The 13,062-nt window shown below is 34.9% G+C and overlaps 2 protein-coding genes and 1 pseudogene across 2 annotated transcripts in view; 2 read left to right on the forward strand and 1 right to left on the reverse strand.

Annotated features, from left to right (window-relative positions):
- IFT46 (intraflagellar transport 46) overlaps nucleotides 1–2,500 on the forward strand; it is a 65,867-nt gene extending 63,367 nt beyond the window's left edge. The window contains exon 8 of the mRNA XM_076127200.1: nucleotides 2,489–2,500. The gene's annotated coding sequence lies outside the window, so the exon portion shown is untranslated. The remainder of the gene's footprint in view (nucleotides 1–2,488) is intronic.
- Nucleotides 1–3,828, reverse strand: part of LOC142981342 (cell growth regulator with RING finger domain protein 1-like) — a 57,585-nt gene extending 53,757 nt beyond the window's left edge. The window contains exon 1 of the mRNA XM_076127202.1: nucleotides 3,335–3,828. Within this exon, the coding sequence (XP_075983317.1) occupies nucleotides 3,335–3,432 (98 nt within the window). The 5' untranslated portion in view covers nucleotides 3,433–3,828. The remainder of the gene's footprint in view (nucleotides 1–3,334) is intronic.
- Nucleotides 3,829–9,206: 5,378 nt separating this feature from the next.
- On the forward strand, nucleotides 9,207–9,587 carry LOC142981266 (microsomal glutathione S-transferase 1 pseudogene; annotated as a pseudogene).
- Nucleotides 9,588–13,062: the final 3,475 nt, after the last annotated feature.

Genomic DNA, 13,062 nt, shown 5'->3' on the forward strand with positions numbered 1-13,062 from the left:
GAGGTATCCTTAAAAATGTGTAACTTTGAATAGATTGATGATTATGGTCATGATTGTTTTGCGATGCTTATAATGGGACATTTTCCTTATAATAGGTTTTTGTCTGAGTTATCTATACTAATATTATAAAGCTCAAGAGTTTGTTTGTTTGAACGCGCCAATCTCGGGAACTAGGGGTCCGATTTGAAAAATTATTTCATTGTTATATAGCTCATTTATCGAGGAAGGCTATAGGCTATATATCATCACGCTACTACCAATAGGAGCAGACTACCAGTAAAAAATGTTACAAAAACGGGGAAAATTATGACCCATTCTCTCTTATGTGACGCAAACGAAGTTGCGCGGGTCAGCTAGTAGTTGATAAGTAATGTAAACAATAATATCCTTTTTGAAATTTACAATTCAAATCTACCAGGAATCGATCTCCGGCGATAGCAACGCACGGAAACGGAACACACGATAGAGCGGAAGTCAGTGCACGTCTCACAACAAATTATTTATTACAATAATAATTATATCCATACTAATATTATAAATGCGAAAGTAACTCTGTCTGTCCGTCTGTCTGTCTGTCTGCTACTCAATCACGCCTAAACTACTGGACCAATTTGCATGAAATTTGGTATGGAGATACTTTGATACCCGAGAAAGGACATAGGCTATATATCATCACGCTGCGACCAAAAGGAGCAGAGTATCAGTAAAATTTTTACAAAAACGGAGAAAAATTTCACCCGTTCTCTCTTATTGGACGAAAGCGAAGTTGCGCGGGTCAGCTAGTACATTAATATAAGAGATAACATCCTTCCATTTCCAATATAGTACTACTACTAATAGAATATTTTACAATAGTAGCCAGGACTTTGGTAATGTGTCTGGTATATGACAACAGGCTCGCCCTCAATTACATGGGACTAACAATGTTAATCGTGAAATTTGGATGTACTTAAAAATCTCTGCCCTCACCTCGGTGTATAACAGTCATGACGTTTTGATTCTATTGTTTCAATAGATAACTGGGACGGACTTTTTACGTGCCTTCCAAAGCACGGAGTCACTCAGTTCAAGTACCACTATGCAGTCATGTGGCGGCCACCCATCTACAGGCCGACCGCGCTAGGGGTTACTTTACCGATCGTTTACCGACTGGTGACCGCAAGTGGCTATGAATTATGTAGGTAGGTACCTAGGTACTAAACATTGAAAATTGCGCAGACACTTAAAATAATACAAGCTTAATGCTATGTATATTACATAGATAAGTAATAATAGGTATATAGTTGTATTTTTTCCCATGTAATCTTACTATACAATGAACACTATAAATGCACAATGAAACATAAACCATTATTTATACACCTAAGAGCTGCAACCATCTTAATACAAGACAATCATAAAATGTAATAGATAACTTGTTATGTAAAAGTTATTTATAAATGTATGTTTAACAGAAGGTTATAAGGTACATAAATAGTTTATAACAAATGCTGTTAATGACTTCATTGTTAAAGTTTGTAAAATAAATGCAAGAATCAGTGATATTCTTCGAAAAGGACAGGTGTGTAGTACTTGTAACTGGTGGCTCTGTATGACAAGATAATAATGTATGGATGTGAATGAGGCAAGGGAATTGGTGTCTGCCTACAATATATTTTTGAGAATTTCAAGTTAAATTACTTGATATCTATCTAGGTACTTTAGAATTAACAAAAAACCATATTACCTATTTACATTAAGGTACTCATTTTTATACTCTTCAAACACATGCAAGATTTTCAACCTATACAGCGTCTTTTTTGAGGAACTCTTGGCCTAATACCCAAGAATCTTGCTGGACAACATTATAATTAGAATTGTAACCAGGAATTTCTCAACTCCATTAAAAAAAAATCTTTACAATGCTGGCAGCTTACACTTACAATGCTTAAAATAGAAATACTAGGTCCAGTTTTTAAAAGATAACTTGTTGTTCTGAATTTAAATAGAGTCAGGTGCAAACTTCATTTAAACCTGGCAGAATGATAAAGGCTTAAAAAAAACTTAAGCAAGTGAGGTTAGGAAACTCAAGGTCTAACCCCTTCCTCAATACAGCAAACCCTTGCCTAGCAGTGGGACAGCACTGGGATAAAAAAGGAAGAAATGTTTTTTTTTAACTTAACTAAACTGTCTCAATTTAAGAATATTTTAAGACATAACTCAGCCAATAAATATAAATGTTAATAGGTACATATTATTATGTCTGATTCTAAAGAAACCTACAAAACTAAAGTGTTTTGTAAAATATTCTCTGTCTATTTACAAAGTGACTCAGTCAAACTAAACATTTTGATGTAAGTATATTATTATACAGAAAAATAAATAATTTATGCATTATATTAAGGCAATATTAGGCATGTAAAATTATGTAGAGTTCTAGGAATATGGCTTCCAATTTAAAACTAGACAAAAGATATTTCAAATTCATATGAAAATTAACATAAGTATATTAAGATTTAAATATTTATGGACTTCATAGTAAGCAATAAATGTTAGTTATTTTCCAATTTGAAATGTATTTTTATAATGAAATCTGTTCTTCTAGTTAAAACAAAGCTACTGGGGTATGAAAGACTTAGTAGGTAGTTGTTTGTTGGGTTATATTGTTTTTATGTAGCTGCACTATTATTGTATTTATGTAAACTCTCTTATATAGGCAGAAACCTAGTCTAGCAGTGGGAAGGAGCAGGTTAATTGATTTGAAGTATTTTTTGTTTAGCTTCAGGATAATTCTGGCTTTATGCCTAACACAGTATTAAAAAAAACACATTTCTTTACTGCTAAGAAACAATGTTGCTTGAAGTGTTTAAATTAATAAAATATTCACTAACACTTTCAAGCACAGGTTAATAAACTCAAATCTGACAAGTGTAATATAAGAGAAAGTGGACACAAATGCTGGTATTTCACAGTATTAATACCCAAGCAATACCTCTTAGCTGAACAATATTGAAAAAAAAAACAGTACACCATTGTGCTAAACTATTCTTATAAGAATCAGTTTGGCAAAGGCAACCTAGGTGTACAGCCTATTTTGACAGCAAGGTTTTAATCTTAGCTCAAGTTGAAAATATTTTTTAGCTTCTAGTCTATATCAGTCAATGATACAGATAAAGTCAGGTCACACACAGTGTATTCTAATCAAATTGATTACATATGACAAGCAAGTACGCAACATATTTATAGTTTGGTTAGCTTCAGTTTGACAATAGGAAATTATCTAGCACATTCTGTAAGTTATCAGTCGTGATAAAGTCATATTTCGTTCGTCTCTTATCTAAAATAATGAACTTACCTGAGCAAGATGACTAACATAACAAACAGCGCCACCAGGGCTCCGATCATAATAAAAATATTTGGCAAATCTGCCAACGTTAGCCCCGTAGACCCCATTGTCAGAGATGTACCCCACACTGTCACAAAAAGAATTTATAGCACAACAAAGTACAACGAACGATGGGAGTACGCATCAGTTCACTATGTAACCCAGATTTTTATCTTAAACAGTCACGACCTTGCTACAAGATACAATTCGCAAAACCCATAAAGGCAGGTACTGTTTCACTTATTTCATAACGAGTGCAAATTGTATACCGGGTGTGTTGCACAACTAAATTTTTCGTAATATTGCTAAAATACCGACGGTGCGAGTGGTCGCGACGGTCAACGTGTTATCATTACATTATACCGTTCACAAACAAAAACAACGATCATTGATCGGGAAATCGGACTAAAATACGTGTTCTCATACGAGAGATTTTGACAGGAATGAATTTAATGAATGACATGACAGATTGCGATGAGCGACAGTGATCGTCGCAGTCCTTCACGCGAACTAAAAAAAGAGACAGAGAGTTTATGTATGCGACAATATTGGTAAGTAAGAATGAGACAGGCGATTTAAACAGCTGGTTTTCGGCGCAGTTCTACGGGAAACGTTCCGTTTACTATACTTTGCTGTACGCAAAGCGTTAATTTTAAACCTTAAAATGCTTAATACTCTCGCAACAATTTCTGACTTTTATCAACTTTTACTCTGAGTTTCCCAGTGTTTCTACTCTTCATTTTTTTTGGTTTAATATTTAAACTATTATGTGATAATGTTAGGTGTTCATAGTTCAACCTACAAAATATAGTCAAATTCCTAGGACCTACGTACGAGCTACGACACAGTATTCATTAAAATGTATAATGTTCAAAATATAATTAAGTAATAATTAAAAATACTTTGGATTAAAGAATTAAAACGAATGAACTAGTCGGTATTCGTCATTTTCATCTCAGTTAAACTTTAATAGTAATGGCAATACAAAGCACAATAAATGTCACTAATGTCATGTCCTCCATCAAATCAGAATATCAATATTTTGAATTATTTTAGTACAGCCACAATCAATCAGCAGTGATTTCTATTGTTTATGATGGCCTCGGAATCTTCGAATACGAGTCCAAAGCGTATAAGAAAAGACTATAGCCCTGAAACCACAGAAGTGATACTTAACGTTATTAATTTCTTTCAAAAGGAGAAAGATAACAACGAATTTCTATTTTCTGTTCAAGAAGTAACACAGAGAGCGGCGGCTGCTATTGGATGTAGTATACATTGTATTCAGCGTATTAGGAGGCAAGCTTGTGATAGAGCCGCGGAAAATACTGATACAGTTCCAAACCAAAAGAAAAAACCAGCAATGGATTCTACCCAAATATTAGCTTTGAAAAATATAATAATACGTAGTAGAACTGCTGAAAAGCCGTTAAAAACTGCTTTTAAAGCAGCAAAAGCAGAGTTCGACGATGAATTCGATAAACGCTTTTTAAGAAAAATAATGACTAAGAAATTAGGCTATGTTATAAGTAAGAATGGGGAGAGACTGACAGAGACTGTCACCGTAAGAGTAGAAAGAGCCAAGTATTTGCATAGACTTCAGGAGAATACTGCTCTAGGGCCTGATGCCAAACCAGTTGTATACTTAGATGAGACCTGGCTACAAGCACCACTTTCCAAAGACAATGAAAATGATAACAAAAAAATATGTTTTACTCTTTATGGGAATGGTAGGATTGGAATCATACCTGAAGTTAAAATAATATCCTTAGTAAATAAAATTAAATATATTAAAAACAATGCAATGGATCCTGAGACATATATAACGTGGCTAAAAGAGAATCTTATCCCAAATCTATCTACAGATTCAATTGTAGTTCTAGGAAACACACCAGCCCATATTGTTGAGACAAGTGCTCCACCTAAATCACAAGCAAATAGGGATGACATGATAGCATGGTTGCAACAAAATCGAATACCTTACGACAGCTGTTTCTTAAAAATCCATCTATACGAATTGATTAAAACTCACAGTCCACCGAGGGCACTGGTTATTGATAAAGTACTCAAAGACGACGGACATGAAGTGCTACGTATTCCAAATTTCAATTGTGATCTCAATCCTATAGAGTACATGTCTTATATGATGAAAAAACTAATTGAAAGGGGGAAAACCCCTGAATCTAACATAGAAATATTGGTAAAAAGTGCTATAGAAAATGCAAAGAAAGAGTGGGTTAAGACTGTGGCATATGTTATGTGTTTAGAAAAAGAGTACTGGGAACAAGAGTCTAGATCTGAGCTGGAACAAGAGAAGGGGGGTGAAACCGCTGAAGACGTGAAGAGTGAGCCTGAATCTGATTCAGACTGTACGTTGGACAGTGATAGCTCAACTGATACTGAAGACCCTTTGTCGATTTGGGATTTTGTACCAGAAAAGAAGATGGTGAATTAATTATCATCACTTCGTTACAGTACCTATTGTCTGAACTGGAAACACTGGGAGTAAAAGATAATTTTCTACTCAATCTTATACAATAATAAACTTAAATCTTCCTAAGGAATTGCTCTATTTACTGGTATCTCATGAAAAACTGTTGAGTATATTTTTATGCTACATAGGTAAAAATAATTTGAAAATCAGAACAGAAGAGTTTAAGATTTTCATTCAGTTTATCTCAAAAAGATAGATGCAGAGAGCTCTCTGTTTTATAATATGTAGTGATATATTTTATACAAGTCTTAATGTTCAGTATTATTTGTAGTGATTGTAATAGTAGGTAATAAAATAAGTCTATGATGTAAAGCTTAGGTTTATAAAATCAAACACTTCCTTAGATCTAAGAACTTTTGTATGTCTGTTTTCTGCTGTTATTACTACAGAATAAAATATATTTGTGGTATGTAAAAATAATTAATTTATCTGAATGTGAAGTCACTGGGTGTATTGTAGAGTTATAATATATTATTATAATGATATGCTAGAATAAATATATATAGAAAAACTCTAATTTATAACTTAAAACATAGTAATGATGTTTTTTTTATTTACTTTTTTATATGATAAATTAGGCGCCATTTGATGTTGAGTAGATTGAAATATTATTCTTTTAGGGGAGGTTGAGCCCTCTACTCCCCTAAAGACATACTAGTGAAGTAGGAACAGGAAATGTTCCCAAACTTTATTTAAATAGTTTATGATAATGTAAATTTACATGCGTAAACCCCTCGACATAAGTGGTTTAAATTAAAACACCCTTTAAAATAAAGAAAGGGTTGCTTTACTGCTGACTCAGAAATAAAAGGTAGGTAACTTTTAATGTTTGCGCTAAAATAACGGCCTCCGTGGCCACGCCACTACCAGTGCGTTGAGAGGTCGTGGGTTCGATCCCCACAGGGAACAAATATTTATGGTATCGAGGAATAGTTTATGTGACCGTTGTCTGTATGTTTGTGAAAGCCTCCTCGACACAAGAGCAATTCTTAGTGCGGGTGTTGTCTATAAAAAAATAAAGACTTAACGTTAACATGCAGCTAAAACATCGTAAAGAACTGTTATAGTCTGACAACTTTATAGAGAGCCTTGAGTTAAAGGTTCATGGCTAGCGGCGGTAATTTAGAACATCAGTGACCTAAAGTCTAAAACCTCAGTGACAAAAAATATTTCAGTCATTACTTCGAATCCTAAGTTACACTATATCACAAAGGCGAGACAATAAAATATCGACGAAAATGTCGTTTAAAACAGCGAGGGAAATGAAAAACAACGGTCGTTAAAATAAGAATGAAAACGATTAAAAATGCGTCTCCGGCCTCGTAAAATATAATTACGATCATTTTTCTATAAAACACTTAACGTAACTCAACATTCGTGCAATGAACATTAAAAAAACGTTGCGTGGAAAAATCAAATAAATTACTTAAATAAGTGTGATAGGTACTTAATATTTCTTTCGTTTATTGTCAACTAGATTTCTACCAGTGACTTGGTCCATCTGAAAACATTTTCCGGGGAAAGAATTATCCCTATGTGTTAATCCAGGTCTGGCGCAGTGGTTAAAGTGTCAGTCACCTCGCCGCAATAATCTATATATAAGTATAGTATTTTGAAGTATATAACTACCTTTGGATACCATAGTACAAGCTCGGCTTAGTTTGGAATCAAATGACCGTGTGTGATTTGTCCTTTTATATAAATACCTTTTTAACCATTGTATACGGAGTTTAGTAACGTGTCGAGTATATATGTGTGTATATATCTATCTGACCTCCACAACCCAATACCTGGGTTATAACACGATATCCTTCGGTAAGACTGGTTGTCAGACTTTCAAGCTTCTGACTACTGTTAACGACTGTCAAAGATCTTCGAAAATGACAGCCGGGACCCACAATTTAACGTGCCTTCCGAAACACGGAGGAACTCGAGTAAATGGCAATAATCTCGCCCTCTATTACATGGGACTAAAATTGTTGATGTACCTTCATCTTCGGATACAACAGTCGTGATATTAGTCAGTAATGCTAGTTAGTGGTATTGAAAACAGGCCGATTTCCATACAATAATTAATATGGATTTCAGTATGACATTTCCCGATTTATAAAACTTAGTTAAAAGTTACTAGGAAAATTTACTGATGGAGTGTTGCCTAGATTTAGAATTCTCAAACAGTTCCGTTGTTTGTTTTAGCTCATAAAAAACATGTAGGCGCAGAATAATTTAAACATTATTTCAGATTGTTTTAAGTATTACTTTCTAGAGATACTATTAATTTACAATGACAGGTAGGTACTGTATCTACTTTAGTAAACCACTGTGGAGGCTGAACGAAGGATATCGTAATTTCTTACTAACTGATTTTAGTTTTGCGCTTTATAATGAGTACCTATGTGCATTGTATCATACTTTGGTATATGAATCAGAGTTGGCACCCGTCCAAATTTTAACGAATGTCCCGCGTCCCGATGGGATAATCTATTTCGTTTGGATTTTAAGGAAGTTGTCAGACTTAAACGCGAAAATAAGTTTATTATATGCGCTTGACTGCAGTGTGTAGCTCGTTAGCAATTATGTTTACGCTCTCCTTACTTTCCTCAGTTCCCCTGTTTTCTCTGTAGACCGTATTATCCCTCAAACGTACTTAAAACGTACTACAAGATGATAAATTCAATCCTGAACGAGGTATGTAAACTGTACCAGACTTGTTATGCGAAATGAGACAGCACGACTTTAATATAACAATGACTTAATTGGCCCTGACCGTGACGGGAGTCACAAGCGGCGCGGTGTGGGGGACATTACAAATAGAGATAAACTATCACACACACTTGATGAAACGAATCGCCGCATAATCTTTTATGAGGGTTCAAATTAAATAGTATCGGAAACCTCTGCGTTCCTGGCTAAATCTGTTTTATCTACTCGTCGTCAAGAAACTGGTGCTCCATGTACCTGTCTTAGCATAGATTACCCGGCGATTTATTATTTTTTAGAAGGTTTATTTTTTAGCTTAACAAACTAAGATCTTCTATTACCATAAATGGGAATCACTAGATTACGAGTTCTGCTTTAGCGCTTGTTAGTAAACGCCAGTGTGCTTCGTGAAGTGTGAATAGAACTTTACAAATTGGTCATTGACTGGCTACACTGGCGTTATCGTGCGCCGCAACAGATAGAAAAGCAGACTGTCTCGCTCTCGGCGCCATTCCCTCGTCGGAATTCGTGCCGGTAACATTGCGTTTGTGAGAAACATTGTATAATACAAACATGGCTTCCATATTATCCTTAGCCGAGCCGGCAGTGCGTTCCTATATGTTCTATTCTGGCGTTTTAGCGCTAAAAATGATGGGTGTTTCAATACTTACATCGAGGCAGAGGTATAAGAAAAATGTGTTTGCGAATGAAGAGGACGCTAAAGCGAAGAAAGGAGTGGTCAAATATGATGATCAAGATGTGGAAAGGACGCGGCGTGCGCATTTGAATGATTTGGAGAATATCCCGGCATTTTGGGTGGTTGGTGCTATGTATTTGACGACAAATCCTGCGGCTGCGACGGCGACGTGGTTGTTCAGGGTATACACAGCGGGGCGAGTGCTACACACTTACGTTTACGCCGTGAACCCACTGCCGCAGCCGGCACGCGGCATTTCATTCGGAATCCCATTCTTCATCACTCTCTACATGGGTGTCAAAGTTATCCAACACTACGCTAGCGCCATGTAATTTTATTTATAATGTAAAACGAGTATTATGTGATTGTTTTTTTTATGTTAGAGACCTTGAAGATGTTTTTGACAGTGATATATAGTAGTTAAGTAATAAAATGTGTTATAAAGTGTATTCGTGTTATTTTCCTGCATCTATTTTTGCCTATAGAGGTAAACAACAAATCATTCTTAGTATGAAACTTAACTATACAATATAGATGTATATAAAGAAAGACCATGTATTATGACATACCCATAACATTTTATCAACAATGTTATGCTATCTTATGATACCAAGGAATGTTCCAAAGTATTATTATCTATGACACATAAGTAAAAACCTGTTGTTTTATTTAAAACGTAAAATAATTTTGTCAGCGTGAAAAGTTTTCTATGTATGTTAAATAGTTATCTTTGTGTTAATCCAGATTATAAACTGTCTATAACAGTAGCGTCGCGTGTGGTGGGTTCGAATCCCACTCGGGACAAATATTTGTGTGATGAGCACGAGTATCTGTTTTGAGCCTGGTTGTTAATTTATCTATATAAATATGTATTTAGAATGCACAGTCTTGTTGAAGTATGCATTTAGAACTATGTTTATCGGTTACTAGCTGACCCGCGCAGCTTCGCTTGCGTCACATAAGAGAGAATGGGTCATATTTTCCATCGTTTTTGTAACATTTTTTACTGGTACTCTGCTCCTATTGGACGTAGCGTGATGATATATAGCCTATAGTCTTCCTCAACAAATAGGCTATCCAACAGTATAAGAATTTTTCAATTCGCACTAGTACTTCCTGAGATTAGCGCGTTCAAACAAACAAACAAAACTTTAGCTTTATAATATTAGTATAGATTTGGTTTCCAAATACACGCTCTGCTTAGTTTAGAATCAAACAACCGTGTTTGTTGTACACTATTATTTATTTGTTATTATTTATAAGTCATCTAATACCATCAAAATCTATTCAGTAGTTTTTGCATGCAAGAATAAGAAATACTCAAAACATTCGCAAATCTTTCGAGTTGATGACTCGTTCGGATATTTAATCTCTTATCACAGTTCTTTAAGGGTATATTTTTAAGGTAAAAGATGCCTATCATTGCTTCCAGCTACGGTACATCGGTGACCAGTAGCTTATGCATTAGACGGTGGCCTGTTTGAATCAGCTACTTTATTTTAGAAACTAGCTTTTGCCCGTGACTTCGTCTGCGTGGTTTGTGACTTATGACAGAATTTTCACATAAACTTTCATCCCCATTTTATCCCCTTGGGGGTATAATTGCTCAATATCCTATCTTAGCGGATACCTACGTCATAACATCTGCCTGCATGCCAAATTTCAGCCCGATCCGTCCAGTGGTTTGGGCTGTAGTTGATAGATCTCTATAGCAGTCAGACACCTTTGAGTTATAAATATGTACCTATTTAGATAATAAATAAGTATACATAAATATTAATACTAACGTTCTACTAGGTGTCGCACTGAAGCATTCGATTGTTCGTAGTATCTACTTATCTCTACAATCGATTCAAGTTGTTTACATAAGTATTATCCAATAAATATGTATCATGATGACAATTAAAGTTTCGTTGGATGATAATAGGTGAATAGTATATTCTGGAAGTCAAATATTGAGAAAATAGAGTAATATATCAGCTGATAAGATTGTACGATTATCGTGATAACAACACGACATTGAATTGAACAATGGCATGTAGAAGAGTTACCGAATGACCGAGTTTCCCTGGATTAATTTAAAGACCTTTTCAGGACCAGAATTTACTGCTAAAATTCGAATTTGAATCCAGTAGTGTAGGATTCGAACTTTTGTTAAATGTATCTACTACTGAAATACCGAGAGAATAAAATAATATTTGTGTACTCAGAATCCACTATAGATGGAAAACTGGATCGGCATTTCGGCGCTATAAAAACTAATAATATATTCATTAGCCTAGCCTTTCTTCCAAACTATTAATTTAACTGACTAGTTGTCAGACTTTCAAGCTTCTGACTACTTTTAACGACTGTCAAAGATCTTTGAAAATGACAATCGGGACCCACAATCTATAGAAACTAATACAAAGTGACATAATACCCTTACGATACGTACGTACGAAAAGTACTTAAGCTCCGACTTCGACGTAATGGACGCACATCTTTAAATACTTATATTAGTTGTTGAGTCCCCGCGACACAAGATGGATGAGGTCTGCTTCAAAATAAATAAAAAAGAAATAGTTACCTTAGGCGTACAGCAAGCCATATTATTATAGTCACGGTATTCATACGGTAAATCTATACTAATATTATAAAGCTGAAGAGTTTGTTTGATTGTTTGTTTGTTTATTTGATTGTTTGTTTGTTTATTTGATTGTTTGTTTGTTTATTTGATTGTTTGTTTGATTGTTTGTTTGAACGCGCTAATCTCAGTAACCACTGGTCCGATTTGAAAAATTATTTCAGTGTTAGATAGCCCATTCATCGAGGAAGGCTATAGGCTATATATCATCACGCTACGACCAATAGGAGCAGAGCACCAGTGAAAAAATGACTGTTAAAAAAACGGGAAAAATCATGGCTCTCTACTGTGACGCAAGCGAAGTTGCACGGGTTAGCTATGTGTAGTAAAATCTCAATAAAACATGTGAGTACCAGCATATGATATGAGTGTATTAACATGTATTTATCATGGAACACGAGTAGCAGTCCATTACTAATCGTTTATGAAAGATTTATTAACTTATAGGCAAAGAGCTGACGTTTTTGGTGATCCATACTAATAGTATGTTTGTCTTTTCACGGGCAAAACCGCTAAACTGGTTTGAATAAAATTTTATTTGAGATAAAATAAAGATATCTTTATGCCAACTTCCTCTAATCTGACTGCTGAAAGCTGAACACTTTCTCGACAAGCATAATACATAAAATAACGTCTTTTCAAAGAACCCTACTTGGCACGATTTTTACGAACTTTCGAGTAAGTAGGTACTACGCATTTGACCTTATTTCAAGACATCATCTTTCAAATCTTATAGTTCAAATTCTTTAACAAAAAATTTTTCAGGTGCTATACAAGTGTTACCTGGGTCGACAAAACACAGAATATTTGCTTTTAGTCCTAGAAATTCTACGCAGGTAATGTCATGAGCAGAATCTAAAATTTCGAACTTTGTGAAGTATAAAACTTGTAGCTAATGCTACCTAACTTTATTTAGGCACTAGCTGACCCGCGCAACTTCGCTTGCGTTACATAAGCGTTAAAAAATTTCCCCGTTTTTGTAACATTTTTCACTGGTACTCTGCTCCTATTGGTAGTAGCGTGATGATATATAGCCTATAACCTTCCTCGATAAATAGACTATCTAACACTGAAAGAATTTTTCAAATCGGATCAATAGTTTCTGAGATTAGCGCGTTCAAACAAACAAACAAACAAACAAACAAACTCTTCAGCTTTATAATATTAGTATAGATGTAGGA

The sequence above is a fragment of the Anticarsia gemmatalis genome, chromosome 19 (assembly GCF_050436995.1).
Source record: "Anticarsia gemmatalis isolate Benzon Research Colony breed Stoneville strain chromosome 19, ilAntGemm2 primary, whole genome shotgun sequence".
NCBI classification, from domain to species: domain Eukaryota; kingdom Metazoa; phylum Arthropoda; class Insecta; order Lepidoptera; family Erebidae; genus Anticarsia; species Anticarsia gemmatalis.